Raw genomic sequence first — 18,516 nt, forward strand, 5'->3', positions numbered from 1 at the left:
TACTGAAGAAATATACTGCATATAGACAAGCCCATGGTACATGGATATCTTACAGGAAGAAATTTTTCAAAATCTGTCAAAAACATTAAGATATAGTTGAGTAATTCCTTCCAAATTAATAGGTTCATAACGTTTTGTTTATGACTAGTTAAGAGGGCACGTGGCTATATACGTTTTGTATAAAATTGAAGACTATATGTATGGCAAGACAAAATATAGAAGAACATAGATACATGTGAATTAGGAAAATAAAATTCTAGAAATATATATAGTCCTCAATAAGCTGCAGACGTATGGTATGTGGGAAAGCCTCTTAAATTCTTAATACCCTTCACTATCAAATTTTCACTCCTATAATCTTTAAATTTGGTGTTGGTGTTGTTGCCTGATGCCTGTTGGTGGTGTTGATGCTTGTTGGTGGCGTTGGCTGGGTTGTTGTTGCCTGTTACTGTTGTTGGCTGGGTACTTGTTCGTGTTGTTGCCTTTTGGTGTTGTTTCCTGTTGGGTACTTGATGTTGTTGCCTCATGCCTGTTGGTGGTCTTGATGCATGTTGCCTGATGGTGTTGGTGTTGATGCTCGTTGGTGGTGTTGGTGTTGATGCCTGTTCGTGGTCTTGATGTTGTTGCCTCATGCCTGTTGGTGGTCTTGATGCATTGTTGTTGCCTGTTACTGTTGTTGGCTGGGTACTTGTTCTTGTTGTTGCCTTTTGGTGTTGTTGCCTGTTGGGTACTTGATGTTGTTGCCTCATGCCTGTTGGTGGTCTTGATGCATGTTGCCTGATGGTGTTGGTGTTGATGCCCGTTGGTGGTGTTGGTGTTGATGCCTATTCGTGGTCTTGATGTTGTTGCCTCATGCCTGTTGGTGGTCTTCATGCATGTTGCCTGATGGTGTTGTTGTTGATGCCTGTTGGTGGTCTTGATGTTGTTGCCTCATGCCTATTGATGGTCTTCATGCATGTTGCCTGATGGTGTTGATGCCCGTTGGTAGTGTTGGCTGGGCATGTTATTGCCTGTTGGTGTTGTCTGCTGGGTACTTGATGTTGTGAGCCTGCTTGTTGGCTGATGGAGTTGTTGGCTGGTGGTGTTGTTGGCTGATGTTGATGCCAGTATTTTGATATTGTTTACGGGTGATCAAATTAGGCTATGATGATTTCCAATTTATCTGAGATTAGCAACCTGCAATGTCTCTTGATATTGTACTAGATGGCTAACAATGATGATATTGACCAAAATTCTGAGCCTTCAGCCATAATCAGTTTGGCAGCTATGTTTGGCTTTGTGACCATTACAATCTAATTGTGTTCAGTTTGGTTTGCATATGTTGTTTCTCTTGGTTTTTTCTGCTCGGTGTTGTATCAGTAGTCTGTAGCTAATTTTGAAACTTTGTATGCAGATAAAATCTCGTATAAAGGATTGTAACAGTACATACATTATAAGTTTTCATAGTTCTATTCGTGCAGTTCTGATCTTTGTGAAGCTGGGTTTTGTGTTGTGGAATAATTTTCAATCATGGTTTTGTGCGATTTGCTAGGTTATATACTTATGCTTGGCTATTCAGGTTGTTTATATGTTTTTATAGGTTTCAACAGTTTTTTTGGATAATTCATGCAACTTAACTACATAAATTTATGAATAATCAGGTTATTACATGATTCGTGTGATTTTTTAAATCTGAAACATGTATATTACAAGTCAAATTATAATTTATTTGAGATATTATTATTTGTTCATGTTACAGTCGAACTTTTATATAATTAAGATTACATCACATAACGAGCACAAATGTTGTATAATATAGTGGGGGTAATTTTACCATGGTGACCATAAGCATTTTTCACTACAAACATCAAAACCAACCAAACACAAGAAAAGTGGGAAATGTAATATCAACAAAAGTTTTCCCTTTTTTTCCATGCGAACCAAACACAAGAAAAATAAATACATTGGTTTCCCATTATTTTTTTGTGAGAACCAAAGCGAAACAATCTATTTCTTAGAAAAGTTTGGAAAACTCAAAACTTGTGTTTTTGTACATGGAAATGCATTTCCCTATATCTAGGAAACGAACCAAACAGCCACTATGAGAAAGATATGTTATGTTTACTAATAACATGTCCTGTAGAAAAATGATTGCACATATATAATATTTAACTAGAGATTTAGGATAACAAATAAACTCCAAACTGAACCAAACTTATGTCATTTGAAAGATGTGTGAATCTAGTTTTAAAAGCAGAAAACCATTTATAAAAATAGTTTTCCTAGAGAAAGATATGCATATTTTACTAACAGATGTCCCGTCTGTTTTTCCTGCTCGTTTTGTGGAGCTGTGTTGCTCCGTTTTGAGGTGTGTTCGCGGAGTTTTGAGCTGCTTGATGTTACACGTATAGTCATGAATATGTTATGTTATACATTTAAGAATCCTACGGGGATTATGATGAATTTTGATTTGATCATATTTGAATTAGATATAGTTTATATACATGTTGGATGTCGATGTTGGATGTCGTTGATGAGCACAGCTCAGTACTATATGGGATAGTGCGTCGACACACCAGATATACATAGTTTATACATGAGGTGGATATCGTTGATGAGCTCAGTTCAGTACTACATGAGGTAGTGCGTCGATATTCCACATGTACAGGCCATTGAGTCGGATTTTAAGAGGCTTGATCTAGCCGTCCGTCCCGCACTAGGGTGCGATGAGGCTCGTGAGCCGTATTTCTAGGATGCCTATTTGGTAGTCTGTCCCACACTCATGTCCCGCACTAGAGTTTTTAGTTTCAAACATAAATCTCTTCAAATTACTTTCCAAGGAATGCATACTCCGTTCATACGAAGCAAATCGAAATGATAGCGTACGGTTATGCAGATACTTGGATGTTTCATCTGAATCCTCATCAATTTCTTCTTTATCTTCATGATTTTGCTTCAAATTGGGATCAGCTTGGCCATCGCTCATAAATTCAGAAGCGTCATCATTTTCCTAATACATATTTCCATAAGTAAATTAAATAAAATATGGAAACTTGTGATAAAGTAGAAGCACATATAGACCATCTGGCTTATATTTGATGGTGGTGCACTTTGTCTCTCTGATGCTCTTGTTCTTTCTTCCACATGATCTATCAGTAAGTTAAATAGTATTACCAGCTGTAGAAAAGACCAAAGAAATATTAGTAAAATACTACTTCTAGGATTAATAATATAAAAATAGTCTAGTAGTAGTTACTCATTCTATTTACCATTTTTTTTTGGAAATTCATGGTATGTTTGGTTATCAGCACGACCAAATTCATTTTCGAAGTTCTCTTTTAATATAATATACATCGCTTCTCAGTCTAATGTATCATCATTAGAGGAATTTTAACATTGTAATCAAAGTTATTGCCCGGAAATCTAAAGTGCTCATAATATCAGTCTAATGAGACTAATGAGCCACAGTTCATGATACTTACAGGGTAGTCTGTTGCACTGAGACAATTACTTGATAGCCTAAGTATGGCAGATGCCAATTATGAATACGACCAATCATTGAACTACATGACTGAGATACGTTACTTTTGAAAGTATACAAAATTATGTGTTGGTATTTTATTCAATCTCTCCAGTGATAGTGGAAGATATTATAAATACGATGTGTTGATATCTTATTTTTTTATTGTCTTCTTTACTTCTTAGTTGGGATCAATGATTAGAGATTCACAACTTGAAACATATGGTATATATATGAGAGTTTCCTTGTTTGGATTATTTCGCTCGACGTACCAGTCTCGTGTTATGGATTTATGGTATATATATGAGAGTTTCCTTGTTTGGATTATTTCGCTCGACGTACCAGTCTCGTGTTATGGATTTCTAATTATTGGCTCGACGTACCAGTCTCGTGTTATGGATTTCTAATTATTGGTTTCATTAGATTGTCTTTTCTTAGTTTGATATTAATGTTTAGATATCTACAAATTGAGACTTATGGTATATACATGAGGATTTTCTTGTTTGGATTATTTTACTCGACGTACTACGTCTCGTGTTGTAGGTTTCTAAATGTTAATCATACTTAGATACGGGAAAAATAAATCAAGGTAGACTATGCTTAATAGATAGAGCCTTCACTCCATCTAGTAGCCCTTCCCCTTGGGGCGGATGGAGGTAATCTTGCTGTAGCGCTCTGACGCTCTTATTGTTGTTCTTTTTCTTTTAAATTACTTTTCAGATAGTTCGGAGTTTTTCGGAGAGCCGCAGGGTGACGGAGTTCTGGAATAGTCGCTGTCGCGTATTTTTACTTGTAGAGACTCCACTGTAATTTTGAGTTTTATCCAGACATTAGGGTTTTATATTCATATTGTAAAGGCGGTGTGCCTTAGTACGATTTTTAGTTGATTCATGTTGAGACATTTTCATTATTCAGATATCAGATGTATTATAGTTGAGACATGATTCTTTTTATTTATGAGATATCTCTTCTATATCATGTCTATTACATTTATTTCCTTTATTTTGTCTGTTTGTACTTGCACTTCTATTTGGTTCTACTAGAAGATATTTGTAACGCCCCGCCCCGGAATCCCGGAGTCGGTACGCTATTAGATCTGATGGACTGGCCTCACAAACCACCACATGTCTTTTCAGCACGTTTTGTCCTCATTCACGCGCTCCCTAGAAAACTTCTCAGGGGGTCACCCATCCTAGAATTTCTCCAGGCCAAGCACGCTTAACTTTGGAGTTTCTAAGAGTTGGGTTCCCAAAAAAAATGCATCTTGATGGTATGAGTATTCCAATCAAATCTATCAATACTAATCACATCACCCTCTCAAGGGTTGGGGTATTACAATATTACTGTGATTGGTGAAACATGTTTATGTACAGTGTGAGTGCATGACAGTTTAGACATCTCTGGTTTCACCTTGGACTGCAGCATTGTGTGAACCTATGAGCGTCACACTTTACTTCACCTACTTTATACATTTTCCCGTGCAAACAAAGAGGCCCTAAACCAAATAAGATTATATTTATTATATAGTTTAATGTTCATAAATATTAAACTATTTATCAAATAGTTACACTGTAATTTTTTATAGATACTCATGAATATTAAAAAATATTCATGCTTGAATTCGAGTTCGAAGAAATTCAAGGAAGGATATTGGATTTCAAATTTAAATTTGAAGATTTTAAATTGGATAAGAATATGAGGATGGTTGACTGCGATACTAGATTTTACCGATCACTGGTGCAATTAACAATTTGTTTAATAATAATCTAAAAAAACAAATTGCCCAACAATCCATTTAATCAATCCAGAAGATGCGACATTGTAACTACTCTGGTATCAATTTAGAATGGGTGTTCATTTAAAAAAATGTTCAGTGAGAGAGAAATCAACCTGTATTTAAAATAACGTGTTTGATAGCAGCAGATGCTGGATTGATTCGCGGAATTTAATTTCAGAAAACTCCCGTTAACTTTGGACGTTTTGACAAATCACCCCTACAACATCCAAAATATCAGAATACTCTTTAAGTTTAGATGCTATAATTAGAAAACTCTCTTGAACTTCAATGTCTTTCAAAAGAACCCTCTGAAAAGCATGAACCACATTTTTCACACGCAAAAACTGTTGGAAATTTATCAAATAAATAAAGATTATAGCATGAATTTAAACCCGGAAATTAAATAAATAATACATCAAAGATAGATAATATAAATTAGAGAAACAGGCCTGATGGGAGCAGTCGTGTAAACACTGCCCTAGAAGATTGAGGACCCGCCTATCGCCCTGGCGCAGATGATCCCTTCTCCCCTAGCGGTAAAAACCCCCGGAAACGGCCCGGCCTCTGCACTCGGGCGAGAGTGCAGAGCTTCAGCTCAGATGAAGAAGTTGCCCATAAAGTAAAACTAAAGTATAGATGAAAATGATATGTAGAGGAGAAAAGAAAACAAGATAAGTTTTCCACATTTTTCTTCATTTTTCTTGAGCTCAACATATGTTGTTTATATAGGGGTTGAAAAGAGCCGTTACAAAATCCCTCAATAAATTTCGTAACGTTCGTCATAATGTATAGTCATTATGCCCATTTTAATTACAAATTAAAACACATTAAAACATATTTTAATTGCATATTTTAATTACAAAAATTTATTAGAATTCATTAAGGCAAAATTGCCTTTTCTTTAAAAATATCCAACACAAACTCCATATTTAGCCAATGCCACTTAACCTTACCTCTACAAATATTTCTGTTTTTCTGTTGATCAACGCTAAATAGTTGCTAATATTAGAGAAACATAGAAATACAGTTTTTCCTTTCTAATAAAGGCGTATATTCGGTTAACAGATCTCTCAACAGCTATCTCGATAACTGGACAACCGATTCCTTTCATCTTAATCTTCAATATAAATTCTAATCCTCTCATTCTTTCTTTTTCAATTCCATATCAAATTTATTCCAGCTTTCTTCTTCTTTTGTTGAGCAGAAGCTAGCAGTCTTCGTGCTCAAATGGCTCAAGCCTCAGAGATGAACAATAGCGTGTTGAATTCGACAACTCCTAGTGTAGAGCTAGAGTGTTTCTCCCCTTATATGATCATCACCAATGGAATATGGCTTGACGACGATCCTCTAAGATACTCTCTCCCTCTTTTCCTTATCCAACTCCTTATAATAACGCTGACCAGTCGCACTCTTAATGCTATCTTGAAACCCTTTGGCCAGCCTATGGTCCTCGCTGAGATCCTAGTATGTTGATGCAAACAAGTATCATATTTTTCTTATTTCAATATTAAATTTTGATAGATGATGATTTTTGACATTTACAAATGCAGGCAGGGATGCTGCTGGGACCATCTTTTGTGGGAAAATTCTTTCAAGGATTTCAGGCTCATTTCTTTCCACCAAGAAGCATCAGCATACTGTCGTCGATGGGTAACTGTGGCCTACTTTGCTTTGTGTTCATGGTTGGAGTTGAGATGGACATAAATGTGCTAAGGCAAATGAAGAAGAAAGTAATGGCTATCGGAGCGATTAGCATTGTGCTTCCTTTTGCGATCACCTTGACTGCTGCCTACCTCTTTCGCGGCTATTTCCTTGAAGAAAAAAAGAACAATGCCTTTTATGTCTATCTCGCTCTGGCTCTATCAATCACTACATTTCCTGTGCTCGCTCGAGTCCTTAGAGATCTCAAGCTTCTGAACACAGAGGTCGGTCGAGTTTCCATATTGTCCTCTGTCGTCAACGATCTGTTCTCTTGGGTGTTGCTTGCCCTTGTCGCTGTACTCTCAGGAACTATGAGAGCCGATAAAGGGATGGACGGCCTACCATTCCTCTACATCTTGCTGTCGAGCCTGGGCTTCTTTATCATCTGCGTTGTCTTGGTGCGACCGGTATTAAAATGGCTCGTGGACAGGACGCCGGAAGGAGAGCCTATGAGCGATATAGACCTGGGCGTGGTCATCATGGGGGTGATGGTATCTGCATACGTAACTGATTTCATCGGCGTTCATGGTGTTTTTGGGGCGTTCATTTATGGACTGATGTTTCCATATGGAACCCATGGTACTGCACTGGTTGAGAGATTGGAGACTTTTGTTATGATGTGACTCATTTCTTGTGTTTGGTTTATTTTTAGGAGATGATATGAGATGAGTTATTGGATGAAAATAATATTTTATTGGATAAAGTGAATGAGTTGTTAGATAAAAATAATATTTTATTGGATGTTGTGATGAGTTTTAGGGTGGCACTACAGGCACACCACCAACCACACCTTGGGACACACTCCTCTCTCAGCTACAGTACACGGGACCCATATGAAATTTTTAAAAAATTTCATGTGGGCCCCGTGTACTGTAGCTGAATGAGGAGAGTGTGTCCAAAGGTGTGGTTGGTGGTGTGCCTGTACCATTTTCCTTTTGAATTTTGGTGCTCATATAATGGAAGGGGACCCACAAGAGCTTAACTATTGTAGAAATCGTGGGGGTTTTTTACTGCTGAATGAAAGCAAATTAACTTTTTTACATCATAACCATTTATTATTCGGTGGGTCGTCAATGCAGATATATTAAATATTAAATTTAAAATGAGTCATAATTGTCTAATAATCCACATGATGGTGACTGAACAATTGGAATCTCCATTCCAATTAGGAACGAACTAAAGTAAAGATGATCCTAATCAATTTGTAGGTCTGTGCATAATTTAACTCTTCATTATGGAGAGAGTGTACTTTGATGGTGAGTTCATTCATAATAATGCCTTTAGAAGAGAAAGAGAGGGGACCTCACTCCCACCTTTTTTTTTTTTTTCGAGGAACCTCACTTCATCAGCTCCCTCCTCTTCCTCTCACTCCGGCTAACACATATAATGGAAGGGGGCCCACAAGAGCGTGGACACGTGTAAGGAGATGATTGGGAACGCCACGTCAGCTTGAGGGAGACTGAGGAGCTGCTGTGTTCTCATTCTCTCATTCTCTCACGGGGGACTCACCTCTCCCTTGCGTCGGAGGTACCCTGAGCCAGACAGCATTTGGCACGCGGTATTTGGTGTGTACGTGTTAACAGTGTTCGCTGTGTGTCAGAATTAGCGCAGACGATGCAAAAGAGGGCAAAAGAGAGAGAGAGAGAGAGAGAGAGAGAGAGAGAAGGAAGACTGTGTAAACTGTGAATAATTTTAATTATTAGATCTTTTTATTTTAGCGGCTCAACTTTTGCTGTGTGTTTTTGCTATTGGTAGTTGTTGTTCCTGTAGTTTTTGCAATTATTGCTTCCCCGTCGTCTTTCATCGTCCGTAAAGTTGAGTACCTGATCTTTGTGTGAGTATATAATCTATTAAATGATTAATTTATTAAATGTTTGTAATCGACTAGCTACCATATACTCATATTGTTGGGAATTTATAAAATAATTAAGATTATAGCATGAATTTAAACCCGGAAATTAAATAAATAATACATCAAAGATAGATAATATAAATTAGAGAAACAGGCCTGACGGGAGCAGTCGTGTAAACACTGCCCTAGAAGATTGAGGACCCGCCTATCGCCCTGGCGCAGATGATCCCTTCTCCCCTAGCGGTAAAAACCCCCGGAAACGGCCCGGCCTCTGCACTCGGGCGAGAGTGCAGAGCTTCAGCTCAGATGAAGAAGTTGCCCATAAAGTAAAACTAAAGTATAGATGAAAATGATATGTAGAGGAGAAAAGAAAACAAGATAAGTTTTTCACATTTTTCCATATGTTTCTTGAGCTCAACATATGTTGTTTATATAGGGGTTGAAAAGAGCCGTTACAAAATCCCTCAATAAATTTCGTAACGTTCGTCATAATGTATAGTCATTATGCCCATTTTAATTACAAATTAAAACACATTAAAACATATTTTAATTGCATATTTTAATTACAAAAATTTATTAGAATTCATTAAGGCAAAATTGCCTTTTCTTTAAAAATATCCAACAAAAACATCCACATGCATAATTTTACTCATCCATGTGAAACTTGCACTTAACACTACCGAGGTTGTTAATATGTGAGTATACTCCCACATTAGATAGGATAATAAACAGTAATGTAATTAAAATAAAAAATGAGGTCAATACCTAATAGCTATAGCTTTTGGGTTAAAATTGGTTTCTACTAGTAAGAGGTTTTTTTTGAAGAAATCGTAAGAGTCATTAACTCTAGATTGGGTCCATTTCCCAGCAACAATCACAGATTAGAGGTTTATGAAGAAATCATAAGTTGAAGAGGGTATCATGATAACCCATAAACACATATAAAGGGATTTAATCGTTCAAAGTTAGGATTTTTTTTTCCTCCATGAAATTTAGCCTTTGATAACCAACCAATAGATTTCGTAGTATCCTGACACCAGGCTTAGTCTTGTTTCTAATTATGAAACTAAGCTCATCAGTCAAGTATGACGGCTACAAGGCAATAAGCTACAACTTAGTTGACAAGTTGGAAAGAGAGAGCGCCCTGCCAATAAAACTTGACCTTATCTGTGGACAGCCAACTGAAACTGATCATAATGGGCCCTGTGGCTGCAGCAAGCTAGTGGAGCAGACATTGCATCAGTGCTAATTAAACTAGGGGCAATAACAAGTAATAAATGATCATGTATGTGAGGATCATGGAGATAATGGACACTTGATATTGAAACTTTGCCAGAAAAAGCGGCGGATGTAAATAATAGTTGAGTGCGTGGGGCACCAAAACTTCGATGGTTGGTCTCAAACTAAAGGGTTGGATCGGTTGGTTTCCTATTTGATGCATCCCACGAGCGTTCATGAGGCTTGCTTAGAAAAAGCCAGCAAGTGCAGAGAGATAGAGACCTTTTTAAATGTTATAGTGTTTTTCTCCTCTACGTCACGGGGAGGCTACACCGTAATTTATGTACACTGAATATCATCGTCGTGGTCATCATCAGTAAAGAAATTTCTAAAAATTATTGCGCTGGTCTATATTATACTTATTTAATTTTAAATGTATCAAGTGATTGCTAGTGAACAGGACCGCTGAACAGTTTTTCCAATGGTACCGAGTGAAATAACTTTTTTAATAATTGTTTCTTTTTATTATTTGCTTTAATAGTCTGCTGTTAAACATTATGTCAATTTAAATTTGGTCTTGATGGAGATATTTTTGTCTATCACATTCGAATAACTCAATATACCCTTTTAAGTTAAATTAGGCAGCCGGGCATAGAAACAAAAGGGTTATATTAATCAAGGTATATATGCTCTAAATAACACTAAACGAAAATCATTAGATATTTTTTTGAAGAAAAAAAATAGGGCAGGATGCCCTTAAATTAAAGGAGATGAAGATACAAGCACACGGTACTCGTTGGAGAACTTGGAGCTCTGAGTTTTAAACTTTAAGCCATCGAGATATCTATGTGGAAATATTCAATATTTTCATATTCATAGAAATAAGTATACTAAAAATATTCAATATCCTAACTGAATGTTTTTTTATTTTAATTTTGATAAGACACTAGAACCGTATATGATGAGAGGAGAGAAAGAAGCACGCCATCAATCTAGCTTGGAAATAACAGGTATTAGTTCCAACTACATATTCTCTCACCTTACTTCTTATGATATGTAATTAGCGTATTGTCCCTGAAGGAATTGTGTCCTTTAATCGAATGTGTAATTACTAATTATGGTATGGGACATTTAATGGAGATTTACAATCCGGTTATTTTAGGTAGTCATAGTGCTTTGCTAGAAGCCAACTATGATTTATGGACTTTATGTTATTTTGCTAGAAGCCAACTATGATTTATGGACTTTATGTTATAAAGTTCATTGCTATTATAATTGGGTCCTATATATGAGGTCACACCCTAAGAGTTTATGGACTGGATATATTGGGAGAATTATTATATAAAGTTTATTTATAAAGGATAAATTTATTTATAACTTCAAAATAGAGTTTATTAATAATAAGGAGTTATTGTTAAATAAAGGATAAATTTATTTATAAATGTTATAAAAGATAATATTTAATTATAGAATTAAATATGACTTTAATTAGTGGATTATATTTAATTATAGAATTAAATATGACTTTAATTTGTGGATTATAAATAAGAGTGGTTTTTCTTTTAGAAAATCCAATCCAATTCTACTTTTTCTATATACGTGAAAGTGTTACTACTTTCTCTCCCAAAAACCTTTCATCTTCAACCTAGCAGTTGATTTCTAAGGATCCAGATCTTTGCTCGGGTGGATCAACTAGAGGAGTTTTCAAGTGAGACTCTTAATCTCTCCATTAGAGAAGGCTTTGAACACGCATCAAGAGGTAATCGTTTTTCCTTTTTTTTTAATCCAATTGATTTATGCAATAGATCCTTCGTTTAGATGTTAGGAAAACGTTTCCTGCAATTCCGCTTAGAGCATCTAAAGTTTCTACAGTGGTATCAGAGCCTCTTGCATAAATTAATTGGATCAAATTTTAATCTTACAATTTGATGCATGTTCATGATTTTTTAGATTCAATAAGCATAGATCATATGTTTGGATTAATGCATAATAAATACGATTTATTTTATAAAATATTTGATATTTTATTTGATAAATAAAGATTTAATTGTTCTGTAAGATCTATATATATCTTATTTGGTTAATTTTGAATTAACATAAATATTTGATTCTATTTCTTGGCAAATTACTAATTAATATTAGATATTAATTCCATTCACAGTCTTATTGAATTAAAATAATGAGAAATCGTTTCTAATTTTAAATAGTTAATATGATTAATTATTTATGCTTTTTATTTGGATAAATTGCATGTCTTACTTGAATAACATTTCATTGCATGTACGTTTAATATTATGATATTATTGCATGTGGTGACTAGTATGGCCCAAATTAGGATAGATAAACACGATCTGCGTATCGTTATGTATTTTTTGTAATTTAAATTTATGCAAGAAAGTTTATTCAAATTTATGTAACACAAGAAGAAGAAGATCCTATGATGACTAAAGGATGGTGATCCAGAAAGTCAAGACTATTGAAGATTAGATCTCTTTAGAGGCCATACTAGGATCCAAATTTTTATTATTTCATTATGTGAATGTTTTTATTATCTCTTGCCTTGCATGAATGCTTGTTTATTTATATTATTTAGTTCGCTTATATATAGACAACCATTACATGCTAAAAGTCCTTTAAAAGAATATTGAGATTATGCCTTTCCATGTCATAACCATGAGGCCCTTGGAATTCGTTGGATAGTTTTCGCCCTAGCGAGGTGTCCTTCATTAACCTTGGGATAGTGCGGGTATGTCTAATAGGGGCATGCTGCCTTAATATGGTTATACTCAACAAGAGGCCAAAAGACTTAGTTTTAGATCTTGAGGCATAAGGATGAGTTAACATATGATGTGGCCATCAACCAAGAATTATAAAGTGTTATAATTAGTAAAGCATTTACTTACCTTGATTACATGAGATTTGGGGAAGTGCCTTAGTACGCTCAAGTTTCATCTAAGATAGGATCTTGGAATTATTTTACTCACAAGGGACAATATTATATTGAGTAGAATATGCAATAACTTGTTATTTAGAACATGTCTAAAATAAAGTTTTTTTTTGCATTTCAAGCATAATTTATCTGCATATTTTAATTTCTGTTTTAGAGTTACTATGTCTACTGAACACCTCAAATTCACGCTCCGCTCAATTGTTGAGAAAAACAAGTTGAACGACACCAATTTTCTTGATTGGGAACGAAATCTGAGAATTATTCTCAGGTCTGAGAACCAAGAGGATGTCCTAGAAACACCCATCCCAGAGCTGATTGTCAACTCATCTGATGAGGATAAGGCACGTCACAAAACAATATGCGAGAGGTCAAGGAATGTTACTTGCCTCATGCTGGCTGCCATGGAACCTGGTCTTCAACAGAGGTTTGAGGATCAGGATGCCTATACAATTATGAGAAATCTTAGAGATCTCTTTAAGGAGCAGGCCAGGATTGAGAGGTATGAGATCCTTAAGTCTATATTGCAAAGCAAGCTTGAAAAGGGGAAACCAGTGGGGCCACATGTTTTCCACAAGATAGGCCTGTTTGACAGGATGGCTCGACTTGGGAACCCCTACAATGTTGAGATGGCTACAGATATGATCCTGTATTCCTTACATGATGGATTTGCCAATTTCAGGCAGATGTATCACATGGGAGCCATGGGTAAGACCCTCAATGAGCTGCATGCTATGCTCAAAACTGCTGAGCAAAATGTCTTGGTTGAACCTAGGAAGGATGTTCTTATGGTCAACAAAGGGAAAGGGTTTAAGAAAGGGCCACAGAAGAAGCAACAGTCTCAAGGGAAGGGCAAGACAGTTGTTCCACCTAAGGGAAACACACCTAAAATAAAGGTGGCTGCTGAGCATGACTGCTTCTACTGCAAGGCTAAGGGGCACTGGAAGAGAAACTGCCCCAAATATCTGGAAGATAAGAAGAGGGGTGCCTCTGCTTCAGGTATTTGCGTCATTGAAATCTTATCAACTAACTCCAATTCTTGGGTATTAGATACCGGTTGTGGTTCTCACATTATTTCGAATGTGCAGGGACTACGAAATAGGAGACGGTTGCAGAAGGGTGAGATAGATCTTCGCGTTGGAAATGGAGCAAGAGTTGCTGCACTTGCCATTGGAGATTATAGTCTACCGCTACCTTCTGGCTTGGTTTTAGAACTTTATAATTGTTATTTTGTTCCTTCTATTACTAAGAATTTGATTTCAATTTCAGTTTTGAACCTTGAGGGTTATAATTTTGTCATTAAGGATTGTTTTTCTATTTTTAAGAATGACATCTTTTATGCTCAAGCCCATATGAATAATAGTGGATTATACATATTGGATCTCAAATCTGAAGTTTATAACGTTGATACAAAACGGCAAAAGTCGAATGACATAAGTGAAGCCAATCTATGGCATTGTCGCCTAGGCCACATTAGCATTAAACGCATGAAGGAACTCCAAACAGTTGGTAGCCTAAAGTCATTTGATTTAGAATCATTTGAAACATGTGAATCATGTCTAATGGGTAAGATGACAAGGTCACCTTTCAAAGGTACAAGTGAAAGGACTACTGAGCTCTTAGCTCTCATACATACCGATGTGTGTGGACCTATGAGCATAGAAGCTAGGAGAGGCTATCGATACTTCATTACATTTACTGATGATTTTAGTAGATACGGGTATATCTACCTAATGAAACATAAATCTGAGTCTTTTGAAAAGTTCAAAGAATTTCAGCATGAAGTTGAGACACAAACAGGCAAGAAGATAAAGGCACTTCGATCAGATCAATGGGGTGAATATCTGAGCCAAGAATTCGACCATCATTTGAGGAGTTGTGGTATTCTAACACAACTGACTCCACTAGGTACACCACAACTGAATGGTGTGTCTGAGAGGAGAAACAGGACATTGTTAGACATGGTCCGCTCAATGATGAGTTTTGCTGATCTTCCTACATCCTTTTGGGGTTATGCCCTCACTACCGCTGCGTTCACACTAAACAGGACTCCGTCCCGATCAGTTGACAAGACACCACATGAGATATGGTTTGGGAAGCCTCCCAGCTTGTCATTTCTGAAGGTTTGGGGATGCGAGGCTTATGTAAAGCGTTTACTATCTGATAAGCTCGCACCCAAATCAGACAAATGCTTCTTTATAGGTTATGTTCGCGGGAAAAATCGTGTCTTTCTTTGTAATTGATTCCATTGTCATTTTAATAACAGCTTTTTGAGTTACAAAAGATCCGGTCTTTTTTAGATCCGGTTACAATGAAAATCAAAGAAAAATAAACAAAGATTACAACTTTCTCCTTTTGTGTCGAACAAATCGCGAGCTCCTGTTTTGCGGTCACTCGTTTTTGTGGGTTCTTTGCCTGCGCCGGGGTTTATCCGTGGACCACCGTGAGATCTAGATCCGGTCGGATCTACGCAGTATAACGGGTATTATTTCACTAAGGAAATAATAGCCGGGGGGGTTGGTTCACCAAGGAAACAATCGCCCAAATCTCGGGATCAAAGACCAAGCTTTGATCCGGAGTGTGCCTACGTAGATCTGAGATCTGGTCCTCTCGAACTCTTACCTTATTTAGCATTGACGATCGCCGAGCACCAGATCTGGATGAGCAAGTCCTCGAAGTCCTAAAGTTTGAATCTTTTTTGATCTGAGTGCTATCAATCACACGGCAGGGGGAGCTTCGTGTCGCCTCGAAAACAAATCCAACTTCCAGTTCAAAACAAAATGAGCCTAGGGGTCTATTTATAGGCTCTTCAAACAGATCTGGCTGGCAGATGGCGCTGCAGAGGTAATGGGCTGCTGCGGTCCCACGTGGCTCGCAGCCATGCGAGCCAGTTCGTACTACCCCTTTGTCGGGTGTTTTGGCTCTACTCTCTCGTGCCGATCTCGGAATTGAGGTGATGTCCAAGATGCGTTGGATGAAGGCTGACATGAAAAGAGCCTAACCAACTTTTGTGTTTGAGTTTCTTCCAGAATCAAAATGGCATAGACATAGGCCGAAATATCACTTTTTGTGGGCGAGCCGCAAGTCCATTTTATGACTCGCATGGGTGAGAGTCACCGAGCTAGTTCGTAGCTATCACGGGTGTTGTAGCTTCTAACTTCTGCGTGGCAGCGCATGCTCGAGCGGAATGAGAGTTAGATTCAACGACTTGTGTTGGAAAAGGCTGGATTAGGGAACCAATTACTCACCCAACTTGTGGTTGGTGTATTTTGAGGTTTCTTCAGAACTTAAATCACAACATGGCCGAAATATCACTTTTGGTGTGGCGAGCCACCATTTGTGACTCGCAATGGGTGCGAGTCACCGCCGCAGAGCAGTTCCGTACCTACCTCGGGTGTTTTGACTGCTAACATCTCAGCTCGCTCTGACTCTCAGAATGAGGTGATTCAAGATGTGTTGGAAAGCTAGCACAGAAACGACTACCATGTAGCATAGGCCGCAGGCCACACACCACCTTGAATGTGCGAGTCAACATGGTGGTGTGTCGCCCCTCTTTGGGTAACAACAAACGCCGCGTGTCTTTACCATTTGTGTTGTTATGTTGACTCGCTAAGCTTCACCGACCTTGCATCATAAATTTTGTTAAGTTGGAGGTGGAATGGGTGAACGTGATTGGCCAGCTAGTGGTGGCCGGTGAGGCATGCGGCGTCAATCTAGCGTTGGCCCGTTTTGTTTGCATGCATGATGTCGGCCGTCAGATAATCAGGACTTAACGACGTTCGTAACATCTTCTGCTCCGTCTCAGAGCTGTGTTGTGGATACCTTATAGGGCATTTTTTCGACGGCCTACAGATACCCCGCGGCCGTCCTCCAAAAGTATTTTTCAGACTGCATTCTTTATAGAGGATAGTCTGGAATGCTTGGATGTGATAGCCAACGCTTCAGTGAGGTGTGAAAGGACCTGTAACTGCTTCATTCTTTAACATTCTTCAGGCCATTAGTCCTATTCGGGGTGTTTTGTCGAATAAAATAAAGTTCTTCGCCGGTGCTGCGTTTATCGTCCGACGGGCGTTGTCGAAAATCTTGGATTGAAGTTGGATTGTGTAAGTTTGCTGAATTAGCTCTTATCGTTGAGTTGACTTTGAACTGAATGCATGCTTCGTCGGGAATTCTGATTGTAATTGAACTCCTTGGAAAATCATATTTTGCCTTATTTTGGGCGAAATTGCTATGCGTTGAGCCGAACATGCGACGCTTATGTACGGCGTTGTCGCGGCGTTGATTTTAGTTGTAACGAGTTGACCGGCGATTGACACAGTTTATACTTGTACGTTTGCTGGAGTCTCCACAGTTTAAGCTCTTAAGGCGTTGGAGCGTGGCGGTCTCAAATTTAAGGCTGCAGGACCAACTTTTACAGTTGTTTCGTCTGCATATATGGATATTATCCCGAAGTTGTTGGATGCCCAAGTCACGAGACCAACTCATAAAGTTGATGCATCAATGACTCGCATTTATTGAATTTTTGGCGAATTTTTAGCCATCAACGGGTTTGATGCGCCTTTACCGACTACCGTTTGAGTCGGGCTAGCATGCGGATTGTTTAAGTGCGCGTCTGCATGTGGACGTTAATGCTAAAAGAGTGAATATCTCTGAGACTTTGTGGGGCTATGAATGTCGAATAGCATAGGCTTTACCATTTGTTACGGTTAAACCATTTGTTACGGGAATAGGGGCTAGCCCGGGGCAATGCGTGTTAGGCCGTTGACTTTAGCGATTTTTTGGCTAACCCGCAGCAGCCCGTTCAAACGGGATTTGATAAGCCTTTACCGATACCGTTTGAGTCGGCGGCTAGCATGCAGATTGGTCTTAATCCGTTTCTTGCATGTGGACGTTGTGGCTAAGAGAGTTAACGCTGCTTTAAGTGGCTACGATATATGAATACGTAGACTTCGTCTTTCTCACGCGAATGAGACTACCACGAGCGACGCTTGTTAGGCGTTGATTTTAGGATTTTTGGGCTAACCGCCCAGCCTTCACACGGATTTGATTAAGCCTTTACCGCTACCGTTTGAGTCGGGCTAGCATAGCGGATTGTCTAAATTCCGTTCCTGCGAGTGTACGTTGTGCTAAGAGAGTGAATTCTGCTGAGACTTTGTGCTATGATGTTGGAATACATAGCGCTTCGGCCAATTGTTACCGGGAATAGGCTACCCGGCAACGGTGTTTGTAGACGTTGCACTTATCCCTACTTACGGGCTTCGCGGGCGATAAAATACCCAAGACTGTATTCTGGTTCGTGTCTTTTTTGCCATCGCGTTAAAGACCTAAAGCCGGCGCGCGGCGATGGTTATGTCGTCGGGCATATCCTGTTCTTAGGAATTCAGGATGAAATTCCGCACGCGTGTATAGGCATGGATTTTGGTGTTATTAAATGAATACTGCCTACAATAATTGAATATGTGAACGGGGGTGTTTTTTAACGGTTAGAAATAACCGGCGGCAAGCCACCGGGTTTAAGCAAC

General features: G+C 38.2%; 3 protein-coding genes across 3 annotated transcripts; 2 read left to right on the top strand and 1 right to left on the bottom strand.

Moving 5' to 3' along the window:
• Positions 361–3,333, bottom strand: LOC109846264 (putative uncharacterized protein DDB_G0286901). The gene is made up of 4 exons (XM_020415490.1): positions 3,249–3,333; positions 3,061–3,128; positions 2,880–2,989; positions 361–904 (listed from the first exon to the last, which is right to left on the bottom strand). Exons 1-4 carry the CDS (start codon positions 3,331–3,333, stop codon positions 361–363), a joined length of 807 nt encoding a protein of 268 aa, XP_020271079.1.
• On the top strand, positions 6,397–7,600 carry LOC109846265 (cation/H(+) antiporter 15-like). The gene is made up of 2 exons (XM_020415491.1): positions 6,397–6,740; positions 6,827–7,600. Exons 1-2 carry the CDS (start codon positions 6,504–6,506, stop codon positions 7,598–7,600), a joined length of 1,011 nt encoding a protein of 336 aa, XP_020271080.1. The 5' UTR covers positions 6,397–6,503.
• On the top strand, positions 13,610–14,786 carry LOC109845422. The gene is made up of 2 exons (XM_020414669.1): positions 13,610–13,993; positions 14,083–14,786. The coding sequence occupies exons 1-2, from the start codon at positions 13,624–13,626 to the stop codon at positions 14,094–14,096; spliced, it is 384 nt and encodes a 127-aa protein (XP_020270258.1). The 5' UTR covers positions 13,610–13,623; the 3' UTR covers positions 14,097–14,786.

Source organism: Asparagus officinalis, chromosome 6, assembly GCF_001876935.1.
Source record: "Asparagus officinalis chromosome 6, Aspof.V1, whole genome shotgun sequence".
Lineage (NCBI taxonomy): Eukaryota > Viridiplantae > Streptophyta > Magnoliopsida > Asparagales > Asparagaceae > Asparagus > Asparagus officinalis.